The sequence below is a fragment of the Zonotrichia albicollis genome, chromosome 29, assembly GCF_047830755.1.
Source record: "Zonotrichia albicollis isolate bZonAlb1 chromosome 29, bZonAlb1.hap1, whole genome shotgun sequence".
Classification (NCBI taxonomy): Eukaryota; Metazoa; Chordata; class Aves; order Passeriformes; family Passerellidae; genus Zonotrichia; species Zonotrichia albicollis.
Genome location: NC_133847.1, coordinates 1,444,489 through 1,468,633, shown reverse-complemented (window position 1 = coordinate 1,468,633; position 24,145 = coordinate 1,444,489). Strand labels below are relative to the sequence as shown.

Genomic DNA, 24,145 nt, shown 5'->3' with positions numbered 1-24,145 from the left:
GATCCACAAGCAGAGGTACCTCAGCTTCAAAATGTGTACTGCTTGTGTCAGTTTTCCTGGAAAAGTTAAATTTTTTGTGAATTCAGATTTAGTTGTAACTATTTGAATGGACTGTTGGGGTGTAAACTAGAAATACCATGGAACATGTTCTCCAGGTATGTGTCAGCTCAAACACCACTTTATTTTTGTATGTATATGAGATTCCCTGTGGACATGCACTTGCTCATAATTTGCTATTTTTGTATATTTCTAAAAGAACATCTATAAAAGCACATTTTTCTCCATGTACATTTATATTAGGTGAAGGGATGATAAGCATACCATACAAGTAATATTTGAAGACTTCCCTCAGAATAAGGAGAGCTGTTGTAGCTGTTCTTGAAGATCTGCTGTGTTCTATTCATGAAGGGAGGACATCACCTATGGCTGCGACTAGTGGCATGTGCAAAGCAGCAGCAAACCTTCTTACACTAATATTATTTCTATTACCTTGGGAAAACTTTCATTTTCTTCCAGGACAGTGGGCAAAAAGTCCTGCCTGAGCAGGAAACTGGTTCCACTCCAAATGCTTTGTATTTTCCCTTCAGTGAAAAGGAAAATATTTTTGTTACTGAAAAAAAGTTATATTTACCTATATGTGTGTGTGTGTGTGTGTCCACATGAGCATAAAGAAACGGCCACTGGAGTAGCAACATAGGAAATGGGACCCTACCAGACTGGTCACACATTCCTCAGTTCATCTGGATCCAGTTGCAGGGGGAGCACCAGCCTGCCATAAACAGGTGGTGGCAACAGCAGCAACGTTAGAGAAAAGTCACCCCCCCACATCCTGCAACAGTCCACGTCCCACAGGAGGTGGAGATACTGTTGAAACAGTATCCAACCCCAGCTCTGTCACAACAAATCCTCCTAACAGCAGATACTCTTAAAAAGATGCAACACCTTGAATGCAGCGAGCCGAATGCCTCTACCTGACAATGGAGAAGCACATCTCCAGTCTGAGCAAGGGATGAAGATTTCCATTAACTGATGTTCCCTCACATAACCAAGGTCTGGCTCTGGGCTCATCCTCCTACCTGCAAGGACAGTGATGGTCTGGGTAGGCCACCCATGGGGATGCCAGGAACAGGGAACAGAAGCTGAAGCACTCCTAGCAAGGAGCAGCACACAGGGAGCAGCCTTGGCTCCTGCTGCACATCTGGGAAGAGGGAACTGAGTTAACAGCTATACATTTGATATTTGCTAGGCTTTTGGTGTTTGTCATGCAGCAGGAATGTTATGGAAAGAGCAGGGATTTTTCACATCAGCAGAGTATCCAATGGAGAAGAAATATGCAGTTTGCTAGAAGCTGTAGAATTCCCTGCAGAAACTGCTGGAGTGCCTCCAGCCCACTCTGGAGGCATTACAATGCCCCAGCTGATGCAGCTGTGAAGGCACAGCTAGGCAGCCTCTGGCATGATGGGGTACTGTGACTCTGCCTAATGGTTGTTGAAAGTGAAAGGCCCAATTTGACAGAATTTCAAACTATCTAAGAGAAAGATGGCTCAACAGAAGAAAAGAGATGGGAAAAGTGGAAGGCAACTCAAAATGATGATGGAATATGGTCAGCTGGAGAAAAACTGGTTTGCCAAAGAAATGTTTAGTAACTGTGGTCAGATGGTTTCAGGGTAAAGCCCATGGAGGGACAAAAAGTGTGGGCAGCTCCAGAAATTTAGGCTGCTGCAAAATAAATTACTAGTAGCTGTGCAGCTTGCCCAAAGCTCTGATGTAACAGAGCAAGCTCAGAGGTGGAAGGGTCACCATGGGCCTGCTTCGCTTTCCAGAGGCTGCACAGATCCTATGCACAGGAGTGGCTGGTAAAGGTAGGTCAGCTGCCAGGCTGGGCAGGAGCCTCTCCAACATGAAGGGCTGACACGGGAGGAGTAGTAAATGCCTGGCTAAAGGAAGTTGTACCTGATACTCAGGGTTCCAGAGCTTAGTGAAACAGACTGAGGTGCTCATTTTACAGCAAATATAATCCATCAGCTGTACAAATCTTTAGGAAGAGAAAGGAAATTACATATACCACATCACTCACAGTCTTCAGGAGAGGTAGAGAGAATTAACAGAACATTAAAAGAAAAGATAGTGAAAATATGCATGTACACTAATCTGAAATGTCCAGAAGCCTTACATTTGGCTCTGTGGCATACTCAGAATACTCTGTGATAAGCTATAGGGCTGACATGAACACAAATTCTCTTTGGAAGGCACTTAGCTATGCCAAGATCTTATATCCCAGCTTATTGGATGGAGATTGACCCAGTGTGTCATATATATTCAGAAAGGGTTCAAAGAACAAAGTATGCTCAGTGTTATCAGCTCAATCCCCTGAAATACAGGTACATGATATACAGCCTGGAGATGGAATTTTAAATAAGGTATTCTCTAGAAAATCCAAATGAGTACCTAGATAGGAGGGGTCATGTGCTGTTTTACTGTGTTCCTATTTTGCTGTTAAAGTTATGGGTAAGAAAAATTGGATATACTCTTCTCACATCAAACAACCAGTAGATGATCTGTTCAATTAGTTTCACTAGCAGTGAGCAGTGATCAGTGTTGAGCCCAGTTCTGTTCAGTTTATTTATTGATGATCTGAATAAGGGGATTGAGCCCACCCTGAGTAAATTCGCAGGTGACACCAAGATGGGTGGCAGTGTTGATCTGCTGGAGGGTAGGAAGAACTTGCAGAGGGATCTGCACAGGCTGGATTGATGGGCCAAGACCAACAGCACAAGGCTTAAAAAGACCAATTCCCACCACTTTGGCCACAATAATCCCCTGCAGTGATGCAGGTTTGGGGTAGAGTGGCTGGAAAGCTCCCAGCAGAGAAGGGCCTGCGGATGCTGGTCAACAGCAGCTGAACACAAGGCCAGGAGTGTTCAGGCCAAGGAGGTCAACAGCACCTGGCCTGTACCAGCCAAGGTGGGGCCAGCAGGACCAGGGAGGTGATTCCTCTTCTGAACTTAGCACTGGTGAGGCAGCACTTTGAGTTCTGTGTGCTGTTCTGGGCCACTCAGTTCAGGAAGGACATTTTGGTGCTGAGTCCAGAGAAGAGCAACAAAGCTGGTGAAGGATCTGGAGCAAGTGTCTTATAAGGAGCAGCTGAGGGGGCTCAGAGGGCTCAGCCTGGAGAAAAGGAGGCTCAGAGGGGACCTTCTTGCTCTTCACAACTTCCTGACAAGAGGGTAGAACCAGGTGGGAGTTGGGCTTTTCTACCTGGCTGCCAGCAACAGGACAAGAGGACAGTCTCAAGCTGTACTAGAAGTTTACATTGGACATTAGGAAGGACAATCACAGAAAAGGTGATTAGACACTGGAATGGGCTGTCCAGAGAGGTGTTGGAGTCACTGTTCCTGAAGGTGTTTAAGAAAAGACTGGATGTGGTGCACAGTGCTCTGGTCTAGTGGACAAGGTGGTGCTTGATCATAGGTTGGACTTGGTGGTCTCAGAGGTCTTTTTCAACCTTAATGATTCTGTGAATCTGTGATCAACAGGTTGATAAATAACTGCCTTCTGAGAATCCTTTGTGATTTTGTGAAGTATTTGTGCACAGGAGTCTATGTTGTACTTCACCCTGTTGGCCTTAATTCTGCTATGTTTTTTACTTGTGATAATATTGTATATAAGGGCAGTACTGAAATATCTTGAAAGTTTTTTTCTTTTTCCTTTCAATATATTAGCAGGGTGCTCCACTAAAACAAAGGGAGGGCTGTTGTGGGATGCTCCAGTGCCCAGCACCACAAAGGAACTGGAGTCTGGGGCTGTGCTGTAGGAACCTGGGGCTGAGCTGGTGAGAGAAGCTGGTCTGACTGGGGGGCTGTGGGGTGTGCAGGGCCCCACACGGGGCCTGTGGGGTGTGCAGGGATCCACACGGGGCCTGTACAGGGACTCACACTGCAGCCTCTGCTGCAAAGGGGCTGTGACCCCAGCAGTGCCAGTCTGCTGACGGTGGCACCCTCAGAGCAGCATCTGAATGGTCTGACAAGGGGTGACAGGGGAGTTTCCTCACCAGTTTGCTGACCCAGGTGGGACCTCGGGCCACTGCCCTGGAAGCTTTACGGCCTGTGGCCAATTTGGGGACACGTGGAAGGTTCTGCAATTGCATTACCCCATCAGTGACACATATCTGGTTTTGGAGACATGACAGTGATTCTCCAATGCAAAACATGCCACGAGCTGGGGGGACTCCAGGATGTGAAGAATGTGGGGACTATGGGCTCGTGCTTAACCCCACACAGCCCCAAGACAGCATCTCTCTTCTAACACCAAGCCATCATCTCCATTCCCTGCAGCGCATGTTAAAACCCAGTCCCAGGGGATTTTGGAGCTGAAAGACACTCACAATGGTACCACCATTATGTATTGCTGTTTAGAATTTATGGCAAGAACTCCCAGGCATTAGAAGAAAAGAAGAAAGTGATTTCCATCCAAACTAATAAAAAATAGCTTTAGTGGTTTTTTAGGCATTCCTCCATAAGTGTTCAGTTCAGAACTAAAAAAGTTGCTTGTAATAATGAAAATAAGATGTTTTACTTCTACTGTGCAGAGCAAATCAGGGAAGTAAAGGCCCCCTCTGCAGACCAGCAAGGAGTCACCCTCCTCTCCCTCCTGTCACATAGCTACTCACTGGTTGCAGCATTGTCAGCAGTGAGAAACTCAGCATGGGACAATAGCCCTTCCTAAGAGATTCTGCATCCAACATGTTCCAGCTTTGTTCCTCCTGATGCTATTTAAGTGTTGATCATTGGATGTTTAGCACCCCTGGATGTGCTCTAGTCATCACCCACCAAGGCATTTCAGTGGGGTCCTGCAGAAACAGGAATAGCATCAACAGGAGAAAGTAGTAACACCTTCCTGTAGATCCTGGTGTTAAAACTCCCTCTGGCATCAGAAGGATTAAAAGTCTGGTGCTCCATGCTGCATGTGAGCACCAAAACCCCTAAGAAAAGATTCCCTCCCCACTCCTTCAGCAATTGCTGCCTGTCACAGAGGAACAACCGGCCCAAGCCATTGGTAGGCTGGAGCTGCATCTTTCCTAGACTGCAGGTTCTGTGAAATTTTGGCTTTCTTTCCCTGCTGCTTCAATTGCCTGATATGCAACAGGGATACCTTGGCAGTGGGACTGTAGTGTGCTTGCAGCATGTTCGTTGTTACCCATTCTCAGAGCCTGGGTCATTGATAGCCTGGGTGTCACCCAGCCAAGCTGTGAGGCTGCTGCCTCTTTGTCTGCCCCCATTAATTTATTAGCACTTATTTTTGGAAATGGGATCCCTTGGATACCATGGTCCTGTCTGTCTAAGGTGTTCACAACTGGGGGAAGCTGAAAGCAGCTCAGAGCCACAGAGCCTGGAGGGTCTGAATCTGTCCCCACCCTGACATGGCTCCCACTTTGAGCATCACCCTAAGACAGCAAAAATAAGTCCAAAGCCAGAGCTTTCCCCTCACCATTGTCTCAGTCTTACTGCTGCTCCCTCAGTGATACTGCAGATGCACTAATCCTTTAGCTGGATAAACACTCCTCCAGGGAAGTAGGGCAGACCTGTCGTGAGGAGCACAGCACAGAGAGAAATGTGTGATGAGCACAGCCACCTCCCTGCACATCACTGAGGAGGGGAGGGAGTCGGCAGTTTCCCTGCCAGGGTTTGTCCAACAACAACCAAAGGTGTCAGTCCAGTGATGGGAAACAAGTGTACATAAGTTGTATGGGGTCACGAGAAGGAGCCACCAGGGCAGCAGGACACCCGAGAGGCTGCTCCTGCAGCCCGACAGCGTTCCCAGGGTGAGCTGCTGTAGCTCCGCCGTCGGAAGGTGAAGGATGTCCCACCTGGAGCCCGCAAAGCCGAGGCGAAGGGCGTCCTGCCGTCACTGCCCGAGCGGCCACAGCCTCTGCCTTTCGTCACTGCTCCTCTCAGGAAACTGCCTAGAGCCGTGCCAGGAAAAAGAAAGGGAAATGCTTTCCTCGAGCAATTGTGTCCCCGTGAGGGCATGTATGCGCCAGAACAGCCTTTCAGCTGCTGTTGAGCAGGAAGGTGGGGCCGGGAGCGCTAAGCGGGGCACGGAGCGGCCCGAGGGGGAAGCGAGGGGGCCGGCCGGGGGCTCTGGGCGGCAGCCGCGCGTCCTGGGGCGCTGCTGAAGGCCTCCCCCGCCGGGTTCCCCGGCTCCGCTGCTGCGCTGATCCCCGGGCCGGGCCGGTTCTCTCGCCGGCGCAGAGCCGGCGCCATGCCCAGCGATCGGGGGTCACTCTCAGACGGGGCGAAACCTCTCTCCCAGCGATCCCGCTCAAACCGGGAGGGTCCCCACGGCCCTGAGGGCCGCCCCCCACCCGGCGCAGCCCCCGCCGCGAGCAGACTGCCCCCGCTCGGCGCCCCGGAGCCCCGCCCCGGCCCTCACACAAACCCCGCCCCGTCTCTCAGGGTCCCAGCTCGGGCACCCAAGCACCGCCCCTCCCCAGCTGCCTCTCTTTGATTGGACATCGTTCCCCGCCAGTCAGCGGAATTCCCGTCATTTATTGGCTATCCTTGATAGGTCTGGCACAGCGCCCGCCTCCTGCGGTCTCTGGCGGGCGCTGATTGGGTGGTGCGGGAGCGCCCCTCCCCGGCTGGGCCGCGGTCGGTGCCGGGCAGGCAGAGGGTCGGCGCCGCCATCGCCATGGGCACCCGCGACGACGAGTACGACTATCTGTTCAAAGGTACGTGCTCAGCAGGGCCGCGGCCGCCGCACCGCGCCGGTCTCGGCCGGGACCAGCGGGCCGCGCGGGCTCGGGGCGTCCGCCGCGGCCTTGGTGCGCGGGACGGCCTTGTGGGCCCCCGGCCTGGTCTGAGCCGGGGCAGAGCCGGGGGAACGGCGGGAGAGCCGCAAGGGCCTGCCCGCTCCGCTCCGCCCCGGCCCGGCCCGGCCCGTGACGGCTGTGCGCCAGCAGCTGGGCGGCTGCGATCCCCGGGGGCGACCGGAGCCGCGGCGGGGAGCGGGCGGGCCGCGGGCCGGGGCTCTGCCCAGCCGTGCCTGTGGCTGTGTGGAGATCGCCTGGTGTCGAGTCGGAGCTGCAAAACCGCCAGCTTCGGTGGAGGCTCCTTCGCAGGTCCCCGCTGAGCGCCGGTACCGGGAGCCTGGGAGCGGAGCGGCGTTAACTGGCTGTGCTGATGGGTGTTTGCCGCCTGCCCTGCCCCTTCCTGTGGCATGTCGGGCTGGCCAGGGCTCTTGTGAAGGCTCGGTGCTGCTCCTCCTGCGCTGGCTCCGGAGGCAGCCGGAGGATGTCATCCCGTGGAATGGCTGCGGGGTCTCTGTCCCGTGGGTGTTTCCCCAGGCCGGCCTGTCCAGGGGCTCGAGCTGCCCAATTTCCCGGAGCAGCCCGCAGCTCTGCCTGTGAGGCCCGAGGAGCAGTGCAGGTGGGTGTAGCACCCTCGGCTTTGGTTTCCTAGCCTGTTTTGCACTAGATCTACTGTTGGTAGAGTGGCTGAAAGCTGATTTCCATCCCCAGAGTTCACTCTCGGGAAGGGCAGAGCCAGCGGTGCTGTGGTGTCTGTGAGGGCTCTGGGGGTCTCCTGCTGCTGTGACAATTTCCCCGGCGTTCGATGTCTTTGTACCTGGACGCTCACAAGGGCAGCAGTGATTCTGAAACTTGTGGAGCAAAGAAAAGGGCAGTTACTCATCTGTGGGAAATATTTTATAAATATATTTGCCCATTTGCTTTATTTGTTTTACAGTGGGTTGAATCTTGAAGACAATGGGGAAAAAAGCCCTTATTTCTTCTCTGCCTATAAAGCAGACAACCAGACTGTAAAAATATACTAAACTGTCTGAGTCTGAAGTAGTTTCCTTCTGAAGTCTGTTTCCCAGGTGGTTTAATAGCCAGGAACTTGAAAGCTTAAAAATTGTACTTATTTTTTTCCTTCTCTGAATAGTCAATTAGCTAGGGAGAATGCATTCATCTTAAAAATACTTGCTTTGAAATGCGTTTTTAATGTTATTTGGAATGAGACTGAACCTAAAGCCATTTGGTCAGGATCTGTGCTGTGGTGATGCTGGCAAACTTTGTAGCACTTAATAAAAAACGGGTGAGAGAATTGTCCTTTTCTGTGCATCTTTTGGGAGGGGTTGTTGTGTGGATTTCTAAAAAAAAAAAGTAGATAGAGAAGGATTTCTTTGTGCGTTTGATTATTTATCTTTTCCTTCTTCTGAGGATTTTTGGGACTAGACAAAAAATAATATAAATGGGACCAAGTGGGATGAGTGCTCTGCTGTGGTACCAACTCTCCTACTTTTCTTTTGCCTCCTTCAATAGTGGAATTAAACCTCAAGGACAGTTGCTGTAATGATGTCCAGGACTTTGGTTTGTGGTTTAGCCCCTTCTTAGCTACACAGATGACTTTTGAACTATGTTCTGCCAGTCTGTGTAGTAGTTGGAGGTAGAAATAATGATGTAGGAGGATCTTAAGTCTGGGAAGGTTTATTTTTATTAAATTTAAAGCTTGACTGTTTCCCCTACCACCTATTTGCAAAGGACAGCGTGTGGCAGGCAGTGACTAACTTAAGGTTTGGGAGCAGTCTGGGATTGTGATTATAGTCAGATCTGCTCTGCTGACCTACTGCTTCTTTGTTCCCAATTTCCCTTTTTTTCTGTGTGCATCCCAACAGAACTGCTTATTTTATTGATCACAACAGAATACTACTCTTTACCAAAGTGCCTAAACCATCCTTTGGGGGAAGGAGCCGAGGTTTGTATGCAGGGCTGCGTGGGGCACTGAGGCTGCGAGGAGCTTGTGCCTGTGCTCAGGGATGTGACCCAAGTGGAGCCAGCAGTTCTGCCCTCTATTCCCAGTCAGTGTTGTAGCAGGAATGGTGAAAAAGCAGGGGCTTTTCAGGATGTGTTTTGAATGCGTTGATTTGGAATTTAATTCATGACCTTTGAAGAGCCGTTAAAATTGTTGGATGCCTTGTACCTATTAAATGTGAGCTGCACATTAATTTTGCTCCCAAGATTAGCTACTCTCAGTGTTTATTTTAAAAATTAAATCTGAGGTTGTGCAGATGTGTGCTGGCTCATGAAAAAGGCAGGAAAATCAGCCATAGGGCAAAAGAGCATTCTTTTACTTTTGTGGGAATTTAGACTGCTCTGATTAGTCTCTGTGTAGCTATGGCTGTGGTTTTTAACAACAAATGTGTATCCTATTAGTCACCAATATCTGGCAACCTTATGTACTTCAGATTTATCACAAACTCTCATTAGATGGTCTCTGCTAGAAGGAGTCTTAATCTTCTTATATTCTCAAAAGTATATATTCTTTTTCCCAGATGGATAAATGAGTGTTTTTAGAATTCTGTCATAAATTGATCTATTTCCCCTTTCTTACCAGTGATGTATGGCACCGGAATTTCCATTCTGACTTTGGCTTGTTGTGTACAAGGATGTCGGTGTCCAGGGCAGGTGTTTGGGGTGGGATTGTGCTGCAGCTCTGGGTGTTGCAGACACAGGAGGCAGAGTGAGGTGGTGACTGAGCTGATGGATGGGTGATGTGGTGGCGATGCATAACCCACACAGTGGCAGGGGGTGCTGGAGGAGAGGGAAAATCAGGAAATACTGAAGGAGCAGGATTCAGGATATAAACAGGGCACTGTGCAAGGCTTGTCTGTGTGCTCTGGGCCATCTGAAGGTGGCTGGTGCTGTTTATTGGTATTGGTTCCTGTCACTGCCAGGGTCTTTTCATCACCAGTGTGGCCCTTGGGGGCATTTTGAGAGCGAGTTCCTGGGTTCTGGTGAGATGTGTTTAGAGAGTATTCAGACTCTTAAGCTGTCATTTGGAACTCTTTCCTTCTCTGTCATGACTTCTGAATTTGGACAGGCAATACTGTGTGGTGGTCTTTTACCAAATTTAGAAACTTTCCCAAGATCTAATCACTTAGTCCAGAATGTTGAAGGTGTCTTCTTGCTCAGCTCCTGTAGAAAATAAGTTTGTAGCTTCTCGCTGCATGTGGGGTCCCCAGTCTTGGCATCTTTCTCCTGAAAGTGAAAATGCCCTTTTAGTGCTCAAGATTGGGTATTAATAAGAAGCACATGGAAACTCTAGGAATGCTCTTTATTGAACTGGGATCTGGTTGCCTTCCTTTGACTTGTGAAAAATGCTCTCCTAGAAGCTGTGCTGGAGTGTGGGGCAGCACGGTGAAGGGAGCCTGTGAATAACCAGCCAGAGGAGCACAGGACCCCTGGAATTTTCTTCCAGTGACAGATGGAGTTAATGACCTGGGAGCCATTTGCATGGTTTATTATGCCCCAATTGATAGTTTTAAAATGCCAGAGCCTGAGAGATGGCTAGAATGTGGAAAGGCTGTGCTTTCTCCAGCTGCAAACTCATGGGAAGATAGCTCCCTTCAGAAACAATTGGAAGCCTCAGGGGTCTTCCAGTCTGGTCTATCTTGTGTGGTGGATATTGTTACTTTTGGTTCTGGCCAGGGCTTTGCTGTAGGATGGAGCCTACTCCAGCCCCAGCTCCCTGGGCAGGATGGGTGACCTCTGCCTGTTCTTGGAAGCTCCCATGGAATTAGTGATGGAAAACTGTCTGGAAAATAAAGCTGACAAAATCCTAGAGTTAGAACTTGGAACAAAATCTTTTTTTTAATCTATCTGTTCTCATACCCTAAAAAGTGGTTTAGGCTGTTTGCCAGGGCAGGCAGAGCCCTGTGAGGAGCTGCTTGAAGTTCTCCTGGGTGGGAGTTGTGGTGCCTTGCCACGCTGTGCGGGCTGCCCGTTCCTGCTGTGCTGTGTTTTGCCTGCTCAGCTGTGCCAGCACAATTGTCTGCCTGTGCTCTCAGGCAGATGAGCTGCACAGGGGCTCTCCAGCCTTTCAACAATGGCCCTGTGCAGCAGAGCCAGGGTCCAGCACCAGCCGGGGAATGCGCTCAGGGCTGGGGTGGCAGCGAGCTGGAGCAGGGCTCCATCCTCAAACAATGGCCTGAGCAGAGAAAAGCTGAGGCACCACTGAAAGACAAGCGTGATCCTTGGCCTGGGAAAACACTGGTGAGCTCATTCTGGGAGTGTGCAATGAGAAGGTTCTTCTGTAGTTGCTGGGGGGAAATTGGGACTGTTTTTTGTCCATGTCTGCTTTTCTGTAGGAAAAGCAGACCAAATGAATGAGGAAGATCAGCAAATCTTTGCTTAGAACTGGAGTAGGAAATATTCCCAAGGTTAAAGAAGCTCACAGAGGCTGGCTGCCTTTCTTCCTTTTTTGCTTGAGCCAGGACACTTGAATTCCAAAGGGTATGTGATAAGAGTGTTTGTGAGAGGAAGGGAGCTTGGCTCAGCTGTTTCAGCTGTGTTTCTTGCTCTCATCTATAAGCAAAAAAAGTAGAGGGAACCTCCTGCCTCAAGATGTGCCTTTGTTTTCACAATTCCTTTCAGGAAAGCTGGGTTTTGTGTGCTGAAGATCTCTGCACTTACATTTTTCTGTTATCATGGCAACACCCTGTGTGGGGGCAGAGGTTTCTAGCTCATCTCTTACTTCTCATGCAGTCTACTACAACTTGTTTTGTTGGATGAAGTTCTGCTTTGCTTTGTATCTTTTTTGTAGTACCAAATATCTCCTGTTTTTCCCTTTTTGTGGTGAACAGATTTATTAATTAAATTAAATTAGAACACCCTATATGACTCCAACAGGGACTGCAAATGATTGTTTACTTACCATGTTTAATAAAAATAGAGTTCACTTACACTGTACAAAGGCTTTTGTTGGGCAGACAAGTGGCCTGTTGCCATGTTCTTGCCTGTAGTGTTTCTTAAAATGTGGCTTGCAGCCTTCCTGTGGCAAAGGTTGAGTGTGTGAGGGGCATGTCTTACCTCTGCTTGCTGCAGTGGTTGGGGCTTCCAAAGCACTGTTTGACTTTGAGAGTCACTGTAGCAATTTCTCATTTTCACCTCTGAGGACTGAGCAGCTGCTCACCACAAAACAGCTTGGGGCTCTCCTGGGCTTGGAGAAGCAAGGTGTGCATAGTAAAGGCTGTGGTGTTGTCTGTGTTGTCTCTCCTGTGTTATCTGAGTGCATTTCTGGTGGGTGCTGCCTGCCAGGCCACACTGCAGTCTGGAGTTGGTGCTGGTGTGAGAAATTAATTGTGAAAATAATGTCTCTGCTTTCAGTTGTGTTGATTGGAGACTCTGGAGTTGGGAAAAGTAATCTTCTGTCCCGTTTCACACGCAATGAGTTCAATCTGGAAAGCAAGAGCACCATTGGGGTGGAATTTGCCACCAGGAGCATTCAGGTGGACGGGAAGACGATAAAAGCCCAGATCTGGGACACTGCGGGCCAGGAGCGATACCGAGCCATCACCTCAGCGTGAGTACCCTGCCTGTGCTCAACGGGATTGCAGAGAGATGCTGCAGATAAATGGATGGGTAGAGAGTGAAACACACTTGGCACACATGACAATGTCATTGTGACAGGCTTAAGTGTGGATCCAAGTCATAAGGTAGCAAATACTTTTGTGTTCCCTTGATTAATATAATGAAAGTACGTTTTAGATTCTCATGTTATGGTTATGGAAAGAAATGACAGCTTAAATCAAAACTGTGGGAAATTCTGTTGGAGTTTTGGGATTTAGTTTTTTGTCTATGCTGAATGTGATGCATTCATTATGTGGAGTGAGTGTCATTTCAGATGGAAGCTGGGTACTGTTGGTATCAAGTTTTGGTCTAGGTATGGTGGCTTTCTGTAACACCCATGGCTTCTGGTCTCAACTGTTTCCTCAGTCTTGAGATTGAGGGTATTTTTAGGAAAACCTGCAGCCACAAAGTCCTTTGAAATCTCAATGACTTAGAATTAGTCCCAGCCCTGCAAATTAGATACATGAGCGCAGACACTGAGTAGCCAGGAATTGGAAGGCAACAATGGTAGTGCTGGCTGTGCAATATTGGGCACAATCCCTGGAGGTGAGAAGCTTTTTCACCTGTGGCACCTTGTTAGTCTGCAGAGTGCTTTGAGCTGTACCTATTTCTATGCTGGCAAAAGTGTCCTGCAGAGGACACAAAGCAAATCCTTCGGTCAGACCTGGTTCTCCAGAGCATTTTTTGATCAGTGAGTTGATTTTTTGTTATGTTACAGATGTGTATCAGTTTTTAAAGGTAAAAACATGTTTCTGAGTCACGAACTGATTGAGCCATTAAACTCAAGGTAAAAGGAATTTTGTCAAGATGGGAGAAAACCAGGAGACCCTGATGCCCAAAGGGAGCAGTCTATAGGGAAAGGGATGCAGAAGCAGATGTAAGTGACAATTTCAAATTGCATATTTTCTGGAATTGTTAGTGTGACTTAAAGAAATTTTTTTGTGACCCTTGGTTTGCTGTAAAAACTTCTAGTCTAGTCTGGGTCATCAACAACAGGTTTTACTGCTGGGAGTTAGTGCAGCTGCAGTCCTGTGATCCTGCCTCTTCTTTGTGCTGGCACTAACTGCTGCTTGACACATCACTCAGCCAGTTCAGCCTGCTCAGCCAGCAGAATGCCAAACATCAGGGAAAAGAGAATGATTTCTGCTGACTTGGTGCCCTGACTCAGTTCAACAACATGTCAGACAGGTGCTGGCAGAGCTGAGGAGAAATGGTAGGATTGTGTGGAAGAGAGATACGGATGTTACAGGATTGCTGATACAGATTGGCTTCTGCTGAGCTGAGCCCTTGGCTTGTGTTGAAATGGGCCCAAACCTGCGTTGAGGAGGCAAACCCTGTTCCTGGATTAGAGCTTGGTGGATAGTGACAATATAGTCCAGAGTCCCCTCTGTAATTTGTAGGAGGGACAGGAGGTAGTTGAAGGATCAGGAACAAATACTGACATTTTATTAAGGGCTGTTTTCCTGGAGAAAGTTAGGTTGTAACTTCACAAAAACCTCTCAGCTGCAGCGATTCTGCAATGGTGAGTTTTCCTATGCACAGCTGGAGCAGACAGGACATTTTCAGTCCTGGTTTCTGGAGGCTCTCCAGCATTTTGGTACACACACTGGATTTTTTTAGAAATGCTATTAGAGAAAAGCCCTGTATTTGGAACTCGGTCTTAGGCTTCAAAACCACTCCAACAAGAGTGTCTGCATCAGCACAGCTTTTTCTGACGGGGAGCGCGTTACGGAGGGCGGGGTGGGCTGGGTGCTGGTGTGGCTGGGACAGAGCCCTGCTGAAGGGCTGTGCCCCTGTGCCTCCTGCTTTCAGGTACTACCGCGGTGCTGTTGGGGCTCTGCTCGTCTATGACATCGCCAAACACCTCACCTACGAGAACGTGGAGCGCTGGCTGAAGGAGCTGCGGGACCACGCCGACAACAACATCGTCATCATGCTGGTGGGCAACAAGAGCGACCTGCGCCACCTGCGGGCCGTGCCCACTGACGAGGCCCGGGCCTTCGCAGGTATGGCTGGGGCTGCTGGGATCTCGCCGTTTGTCCAGGGCTCAGCTCCCACCTCCAGCTTTAGTTTGGACCCTAAAAAAGGCATTTAAGATGTTTTGTTCGTTTTTGGTTTTTTATATTGAAGTATCTTGACTTATTAACTGGCATGTGTGGTTGGTTTGGTTTTTTTGGAGAATTCTCTTTGCCATTTTTAGTTTGCAGTTTTCTGTTGTTTTTTAAATCTAGTGGTAGTACATGTTTTTGAAACGCTGTCCTTGAGCTGCCTGATAGCTGAAGAATAAACATTCTTCTAGCAAGGCTAGAAACAGTAAGCAGTGTTTAGAAGAGAGACTATCACAATAAAAAAAAAATCACAATATAAAATGTCCATCCTTCCTTCCTAGAGACCTGCTTCTGCTGAGTAGATATCAATGTGGACAGCTACAAATGAATGCTGAAGCTTCCCTTAGATGGGGTGGTTGCTGCTCTAGAGCACTGATGCATGTAGTGGTGTCATCTAGTCTCACCTAAATGCAGCGATCATCAGGTTTGAGAATTATCATTTGTTGGGAGAAGTCAAGTGAGTTATGTAAGATGCTGCCACTGCATTCCTTCTCTCTTCCTTACCTGGCAGAGCACTGGTCAGATATTCTTTTGTCCTGAAAGGCCTGGGGACATTCAGCTTTTGTGTGGCTGTCAAGCTTGGAGGTGGAATGTAAATGTACAGCTTCTAAAATACTTCTAGAAATATTACCAAGGCTTGCTTATACACACTTTCTGAAGTTTGCTGGTAAGCAAGTACCCTAAGGGTAATAAAGGCACTTCAAATTTTCAGATGGAGGAGAAGTGACATTTATGTAAAAGAAGCAAAACAAGTTGGTGGGTGCCCCAGATAGTCTCTTACTTCGGTCACTTGATTCAGCTTCTTACTTTTTAACCCTGGACTTCCTCCTGAGGCTGTTTTAAATTGCTAGTGATGCTCTAATTGTTGCTGTTTAAGTTCCATTACTGAAATTTGCCTGTTCCTGGGCAGGTGATACAGAACCATTCTAGGCATGATATTTGAGTGTTAATCACTTTCCTTTTTTAATAATGATTTTTAAAAATTGCATTGTAAGAGGAAAGAAGAAAATAGACTATTTCAGGGGGTCATTGTTATTTGGAAGTGGGGTCTGATTAGGAAAGTATAGGTCTTTTGATCTTGGGATTGCAGAGGAGAATTGTGTCTCTGTAGCAGCTGATGTGCTTTTGCTGGGGCTCTTGCTCAGGGTACCTCTGGGTGTGATCTGTAGGCAGAAGAGAATGGTATTTTGTGTTGTTTGACTGAGCAAGGGCTGCAGTGGGGAAAATGTTCTTGCACTTTGGGCAAAGGAAATGTTGCTGAACTCTAGCACTAAGGTGTTCCTTGTGCAACAAGGAAAAGAAAAAAATTACTGGGTCCTGGCTGGTTTGGCCTGAAATAAAAGTTAAAAGCCCTCAAATTAAATGTGAAATAAAGTGTCATTAATTTGTTTAACCGAACCACTTCTTGTTTATTACAGAAAAAAATAATTTATCTTTTATTGAAACATCTGCTCTGGACTCTACAAATGTAGAAGAAGCCTTCAAGAACATCCTTACAGGTATGGTTTGTTATGGATTCACAGGAGCTGCTGAGGTGGTGGATCTTCTTCATGGGCATAGTCTGTAGTTTTCTGGAATGTTTTGGAAATGAGTGGTGGGAGCAATGGTTGCTTTGCAAGTTTTCTAATCTCACCTTTGTGTTCTGCCTCCCACCCTATACACCCCTTTCTGTCTCAGGTGAGGGTTTCTGTCTCCTGGAGGTTTCTGTCTCCTGATGTTCCATAAGTTCAAGCTATTGCAATAGCACTGTTGTAAAGGGACTAGTAACTGTACTTCTGTGCCCGCACAAAATCTCAGCGGTGAAGCCCCAGCCATGCTGGAAGTTAAATGTTGCAGTGTCTTCTCTTGCACCAAAGCAGGCTGGTGCCATTTTCAGACTACTGAACTCTTATTCTCAGCTGATAGCAAAGGTGGTGACTGCACTGCACCAACAGCATCTTCTGCAGAGAAGGACCTGCGGGTTCTGGAGGATGTCAAGTTGACAGTGAGCCACAGGCAGGGACACCTCCCACTGTCCCAGGCTGCTCCCAGCCCTGCCCAGCCTGGCCTTGGGCACTGCCAGGGATCCAGGGGCAGCCCCAGCTGCTCTGGGCACCCTGTGCCAGGGCCTGCCCACCCTGCCAGGGAACAATTCGTGCCCAAGATCCCATCCAGCCCTGCCCTGTGGCAGTGGGAAGCCATTCCCCCTTGTTCTGTACCTCCAGGACCTTGTCCAAAGTCCCTCTCCAGCTTCTTGGGGGACTGTAGTTGTTGGTGGTCTGCATTAAGATTTTCCCAGAGCCTTTTCTTCTCCAGACTGAGCAACCCCAGCTCTGACTCCAAGGTGCCCAAGAGGAGGCAGACAGGAAATAAAGGGTACCCAAGCTGCCCTTATAGGTAAATCTGCCTGACAGATGAGGAATGTCTCATCTCTACAAATCCTCTGTATTTGGTGCCCAGCAGATCTGTGTTATTCAAGAGCCACTAGTGAAGCATCTGGAGTGTGAGGCAGAGCCGACTGCCCAGAGCTGGAGCTGGGCTGGTCTTGCACTGTGTAGCAGATTTGTGGCTGACCTGGGACACATGGCTGGATTTGAAGCAACTTCCCTGGCACTTTGAGAGAGTATTTTTTATTTTAGTGTTCTGAGTGTAGTTCAACAGTCACCGTCCATCCTGTCTTCCCTTGCAGTGTTGTCCTGAGACCGACCCTGGTTAGAGATGCTGGCCTCAGGCCACTCTAGGAGAGCCACAGTGCTGTAACACCTCAGGCTGAGGTCAGGCCCAGGCAAACTGAACTCAAACCCTCTCTCTCACAGCACCCTGGGCTCCCAAAAGTGTTGAGATTGTCTGGTTGGGTAGCATAGGCACATGGATAATAAGACTGAGAAGTCCTGAAAAGATTATTCCTAAAGTGATTACACCTGGGGGAGAATCATCCTTCTAAGAGAGAAGGAACCTTGGAAAATGTGCTGTGTGGAGTAGTGAGTTGGGAACCACCACAGGGGACTTGGTGGAGGGAAGAGAATGGGAACAGCAGGACAGGAGTTTCCTTACTGGCCACTTGTTTGAGGAATCACTAATAACTGGAAGGAAAAAAACCACACTGAACACCCCAAAGAGATGCTACCTGAAAGCAAAGGGGGCTTGGCAACCGCTCTAAACAGCTGAAATTCAAATGCAGTACTGAGCAGGAAAGAAAAAGGTGTGACAGCCTCTGAACAACCCTCCTCCTCCCTTTAGCAAAGATCTGTTGGTAGCCAGTGACAAGATTGGCCTTGAGTTAAAGGTTTTCATTTTAAACAACATAAATATATGTTGTGCAGATTCTTAAAAAAAAACCCAAAAAACCACCAAAAATCCCCATTAAAAAACCCTGCAAAATCCTCTGTGAATTTTAATCCTTACTAAAGGCTTTGGGTGTTGCTGTTGTGGGGTTGTGGCTGTATGAATGTGACCATAATATTTACCACAGACTTCCAGGAAAGTACTTGCCCTTTTCCTGTTTCACAATGGAGGGAAGTTGGAACAAGGGCTTATAGTCAGTGAAATAATTTAACTTAAAAACCTTTCCACTTACAAGACTTCTGCTAAGTATGCAATTGAAACAGTTTGTTTGTGAAAGCTTTTAAGTTGGCGGTCTGTCTTCAGTGGTTACAGCTTTGTGGATCTGTATGCTTTCAAGCATTAAGTTAGTTTGAGTCAAATAAATTAATTTGGAGAAGACTGGGGCTTTATGGACCCATGCAGCTTTTACTGTCATAGGTAAGAAAGCTGATGTGTTGCAGGGAGGAGCATTGCTGTTACTTGGTGGGAACACTGATGTGTTGCAGAGGAGCATTGCTGTTACTTGGTGGCAGCAGTTGCTGGGAGTGGAGGTGGGCATTGGGTAACCTGTTGCTGCTGCGGAGGTTTCCCAGCACCCTGGTGATTGGTGTTTCTAAAGTATGCTGCTTGCTTTTTTTTAATCACAAAGATGATGATTCCCTGTTTTAGAATGAGCATTCTTGCTCCTTTCCCATTTGAAAACCTATTGGAATAAGATCCCAATATTACCAGGTAGATTGTGCCCAGGCTCGTCTGACCTTTGCTGCTGGGCCAAAGGCGGCAACTCTGGTGTTTCACCTCAGAGACACTTTTGGCTGGCTTTAGGTTGCAGCTGGGCATTGAAACAAACCCAGGCTTGTAGAAACTCAGTTTATCTCAGGTGGAAGGGCTTCGGGCTAGGGTGAAGAGGAAAAGGAGATGGATTCTGTCAGAGGGTTTAATCCAGAGTTTATTCCATGGTCACAGACATCTGAATCTTGGTAACAGCTCCAACAGAATGCTGAGCACATGGTCCTGGCTCAATTGAAGCTCAGGGACAGGGGGAGGGGAAGGGACAGGTGAGCACCAACCAGGTGGGAGGAGGAGGGTCTCAGGGAACGAGGGGCACCCAGACAGGCCAATGACCCCAGGCCTGAAGGGCATCCTTTGAACCTGACCAACCACACGAGGCCTTGCTGGAATGTTAAGCCTGATTGACAGAACTCACTCAGCAAGGGGGCGAGGGGGAAGGGAGAGAGGTATTGCCACACCTGGGAAGGGACTGGGAAGTAAAACAGGAAGTTGCAACACACTGCAACAAAAACCCTTTTAATAATCCCCATTTTCATGGAATCATTGAAAAAGAACAGGATAGGAAGTGCTATTGTGGAAGGCAATGAGGACTCTTGTCTTAGTAACTTTTCCAGACAGAGCTGGTGTATTCATTCCAGAGCTGGAATGCCAACCAGATGTTACACACCACATCTGATTAGCCTAGATTCCCTTTCAGAGCCCTCAAGTTAAAATCTCCTTCTCAGTTCTGGCATGTTCTCACCGTGTGCTGTCCTTGCAGAGATCTACCGCATCGTGTCGCAGAAGCAAATCGCCGACCGGTCTGCGCACGATGAGTCTCCAGGCAACAACGTGGTGGATATCAGCGTCCCGCCAACCACTGACGGACAGAAATCCAACAAACTCCAGTGCTGTCAGAACCTGTGACCTTCTCTAGATGACTCTTGTGCCCTCCACTTTGTCTGTGCTTCATTTAGAAACTTGTGTGCACTTCCTATCTCCTGTGATTCAGTGACTCCCTCCTCCCTCCCTCCTTTATTCCATTCCCAAATCTCCCCTCTCATATTAGAGCTTTAATTGTAGGGCTAACATCCTCCTGCCTCTGAAACCCCTTCCATGTGGTGACTTCTGGGCTTGAAATGTAGTCACTGATCTGATAGACATGTTTGTGTTGGAAAATCTGCTGCTGGATATTATCCCATGAAACACTCTTATCAAATAGGCTTTTTTTGGTTTTGCTAGGATTTTTTCAGTTTGGTTTTGTTGTTGTTGTTATTTTCTGGGAGGGGAACAATGGGACTTGACTCTACCAGTTGAAGAAATAACTCTATTTAGGTGACAAGGTTTTTTCCTCCCATAGTCAGATATCTCTTTTTCTTGTGTTTCTGTAAACATGGGGGAGAAATTAAACTAGCTATCCTGCCAAATGTTCTGTTTTCTGTCCTGATGAAGTCTCACAGTGAGGATTTTAGTGCTGCACACACATAAGAAAGCTGTTGAAAATAACATTACTTATTCTGTAATTACCCCTAATACAGTTAGTCTGGCTGTGTAGTTTACTGTTTCCTGCTTGGGAAATCTTTCTCTCTTCTTGTTTATTTGGGAACAATGAAATATGTCTGCATTGCTTTCTCTGCCACCATGAATGCCTGTGCAGGCTTTATGAAGTGGCGTAATATTTATTCATGGCTTATGTTAATCAGTTAACATTATTGTACAGTAAGTGCCAGCACATTGATTTCAGAAACCTTTTGCAGCCTGTACAAGTAGGCTTCTTTTTGTACTGTAGGTCAGTGTCTGAAAGCAGGATCTGCGCTAGTTCCAGGGGGTTTTTTTTGCATGCTGCTTTTTCTCTAGATCTCTCCTGCCCCTGTCTGAGTGAGTGAGGCAATATTTTCATGTCACATATATACCTGCACTTGTAAGGGTTTTGGTTGTTGTAGAGAAACACAATACTTTATACATTTTGTAAAACTTCTGCAGATTCATAGTATCTGGAACTTTCTCTTCATGATCTTTCACTATTGACCTCTACTAAAATGCATAATATTAGGATTTCACATAATAACTACTAATCTGTTGTTTTCCTCTTACCGTTTTACTGAACTGCAGACTGTAACTCTTAAATGATTGTACTTCACTGATGTAACAGATTTGTCATCGGCAGGGCTAACTACTATAATTCTTCGTTGTGCTGAATGGGAAGAATGTTACCACAACTTTGTGTAGTCAGTCTCTTGCTTGCTTGTGCAAATCTCTGATGGCTTTTCATCACTCACTAGCTCTTGCACACTTGTATCCCCTCCGGTATCCGCTGAATGTTCTGATGGCAAATACTGGGTGAAATGATCTAAAGGAGGAGCTGGAAAGCACCTGCTGCTCCCTGAAGGCTTGTGGCACCATTTGCAGTGAGTTTTTGCTCTGTATTCTGAGCCTGTACCTCACTGGATGAATCCCAGCTGCATATTAGTGAGTTGATTTTTCTTTACTGATACAAAGCAAATATGAAACTGTGAATTGTGCTTGAAGAGGAAATCTGACATTCCAGTCTCAACTGTTCTGTCTGGTTACGTAATAAAATTAAGGGCAGTTAACTCTGATGGTTTTTCTTTTATAAGATTTCCAGACCAATGCCTTTAATTTTGTACTGTATGCACTGAGAGGGCTCCAGCTCACAGCACAGGATGCACATGGTGCTGGCACTTTCACTCTTCAGCTTTGTTTAGAGGTTCCCTTCAAGGTTCAAGGGTGCATGCTTGCAGCCTGATCCCATTGAATGAGGGTATGAATTCCTTGGTAGGCATCACAGGGCTCTGTCCTAAGGGAGTTCCAGTTCAGGAAGCACTTTCAACACTTGGTATTTGCTTCACTAGCATTCTGTTGAGAGAAGGTGGGAACTGGGATATCTCCTTTTTGGAGGTCCAAGACCAGAACATGAAATGCAGTGAGTGTTCAGACAGCTGGCAATGAGAGAATGGAAAATTGTGAAATACTGAAAATATTTCATTTGAGAACAAGTGGACACTGGTGGAGCTGGGCTCCTTAATTTTTGAACAGACTTTATATAAAGAAATCAGCTGGACAGCATGAGGAGAAATTGTACTGTTAAGAAGACTCATTAGTTCAGCGTGATGTATTAACATGCTTACTCTGCAAGTCCTGCTCTTAACATGAAGTTTCTAGAATCCGTTTGGCCTGGTGTGAGAAGCCAATAAGCAGTTTAGTCACTTGCTTGTCTCTTCAAAGATTTTCTTTAGTCTTTGACTTTGTGGAAGCCTTTAAACTTTGCTGCAGAGTCCCAGTGAAAGGTCAGTGTCTAGGGCTTAAGTGCAGTTAAATTTATGGGTATTGAAGAGCTCTTGAACAACCCCATTGTCCAAAGCCCCTGAGCACTGGTGGACCTTGGACCATTCTGTTGTGTTGTGTGGCAGGGAGAGGCTCCTGCCCTTTGTGGGGCACGCAGGGCAGTGGGTGTGTGCCCACGGGCACCCATGCAGCTCCTGAGAGCCCTGGAATGGGCTGGGGGCTTTCACCTGCTGTGGTCCCTCCCTATGAGACAAGGCTCTCCTCCAGGCTGCTGTGCTGCTCTCCAGGCAGAGCCACAGCCCCTCTGTGGGTCTGAGGTGCTCCTGCCCAGACTAAGCACAGGCCTGTGTGTGAGAATTGAAAAAGGACATTGGATCAGTTCTGCCAGGCTAGGCCATGTTCTGTGCACAGACTGGGGACAAGGTTTGTGATCTGGGGTTCCTGGGGTCCTGATGAAGCATTGTGTGCTCCTTAGAAACTGCACCCACACAACCCAGCCCACTACTGTGCTGGAATTACTGAGGGGAAGACTTGGAGGAATCCTGAGGAAGCTGGAAATGCTGGAAGAGCTGTCTGACATTCAGAGAAGCTCTGCAGTAGCCCAGACTCCTTAAGCATGCTTTCCTGATGTGGAAATTAGAGAACTACATGTAACCTCAACTTGACTGCTTCATCCCACAGCTTTGCTGGCTGTGTGTCTCTCAGTATTACTGTCAGGGAAAAAAAAAGATTACAGCTCTCTTCCATCTGCCCCAAGGGATTTGAGGGCCAAGTTTGGCTTTTGTAAAATTCCTGATAACAGGAAAGCTGCCTGTGAAAAGAAGGAATGTGTGCTTTGCTTGCTTTACTTGGATGTTGAGGCTGACTTTCCTTTAACTATTGAAAACACTACAAAGCCCTGAGTACTGCACCTGTGTCATAACACAACCACAGAGGCTCCTGCTGCTGTCTAGAACAGCTCCTTTAATGCAGAATTAGGCAGGAGTCTGTCATGTTGCCTCTCCTCTTAGTGATGGGGAGGGTGAAGGCTAAAATGCATATGTAAAAGAGTGACTTGGTCCTGAGCACACAAACAGTGAATTTGTAAAATGAATTCCTTGGGCAGATCAGATCAATCCAGCCTCTTTTCCTGCAAAGTCATTGCTTCCAGACAGGGGAGTTAGTCTGGGATCTTCACTGGAGCCTGCACAGAACAAGGAGGTTTGGTTCCTAGGAAAGTTTTAAAGCTCCATATTTGTATAAATATAAAAATCCAGTTGATGACTTATGGCTTGCTACTTAGTTACAAAGATTTCAGTGTGTGCTCTGGAGGTCAGCTCTGTGGGGCCAGGGATGCCCCGTTTGGGTGCTGTCCTGTGACTCCCTGCTGACCTCTTGTGTGAGCACAGAGCTCTTGGCTGGCCGTGGTGTGGCTTGGGCTGAGCCTTTATTTGAACCAGTTACTTAACAAAAGCTGTTGGAAAATTGTAGAGGAGGTATTTTTGCTCCTGGTGCTTTGGTCCCTGCGTGCTGTGCTGCTCCACAAGGTGGGGTGGGATCTGTTTCTGGTTGAGTCTTGCCGAGGCTTGGTGCTCATTTCCCTTCCAAGCAGAAGGAAGAACTTGCTTAGAGGTTCTGGACTCCGTAGAAGAAAAGAAGATCCCAGTGAAGTGGCTCAGTCACCTAGGGAAGATTTTTTCCTCCATAAAAAACTAGAACAGTGTTAAAGGTAGGAGCTTGAATTTCAGCTAAGGAAAATCAGACAATTGGAGGTTAAGACTAACTGTCCTTCAAGTAAAGCACAGTAAGTGGGGGCTGAAGGGTAGATTCTCTTTACTTGCAGACTCTTAAATGAAGTTGGTGATTTATGGAATGTTTCCATGGAATGAGTATCTCCAGGGCTGCACTGTTTCAATAAATAACAGCAATTCCTATTTTACACTGATCAGATAATGCATGGTAGTGTTGACTATCAGGCTTTGTAGGCTATAAATAGTAGTGGGCCTTTATGCAACCCAGAAGAGAGGTTCCTTTCATTTACTTTTATTCCTGGTTCCTGTGTTAAGTGCAATTCACTTTGTAAATAAACACACCACTCGATTTTTGTGCATGGTTATGATGTATTGTGGATATAAAGATTGCCAAATCATACCGTCTGTGTAAAGTTCTGTTCCAGACACAACTGCAGAATAAGCTGGGGGGGCTCCCGAGCCAGAGCCGGGATGGGGGGGGGATGCCCCTGCCAGGGCCCCCGGGGCGGCGGGACGGG

The 24,145-nt window shown here is 47.5% G+C and overlaps 1 protein-coding gene across 1 annotated transcript; it reads left to right on the top strand.

Annotated features, from left to right (window-relative positions):
• Positions 1–6,570: 6,570 nt before the first annotated feature.
• Positions 6,571–23,990, top strand: RAB11B (RAB11B, member RAS oncogene family). The gene is made up of 5 exons (XM_074528930.1): positions 6,571–6,730; positions 12,167–12,362; positions 14,222–14,415; positions 15,936–16,016; positions 19,373–23,990. The coding sequence occupies exons 1-5, from the start codon at positions 6,691–6,693 to the stop codon at positions 19,516–19,518; spliced, it is 657 nt and encodes a 218-aa protein (XP_074385031.1). The 5' UTR covers positions 6,571–6,690; the 3' UTR covers positions 19,519–23,990.
• Positions 23,991–24,145: the final 155 nt, after the last annotated feature.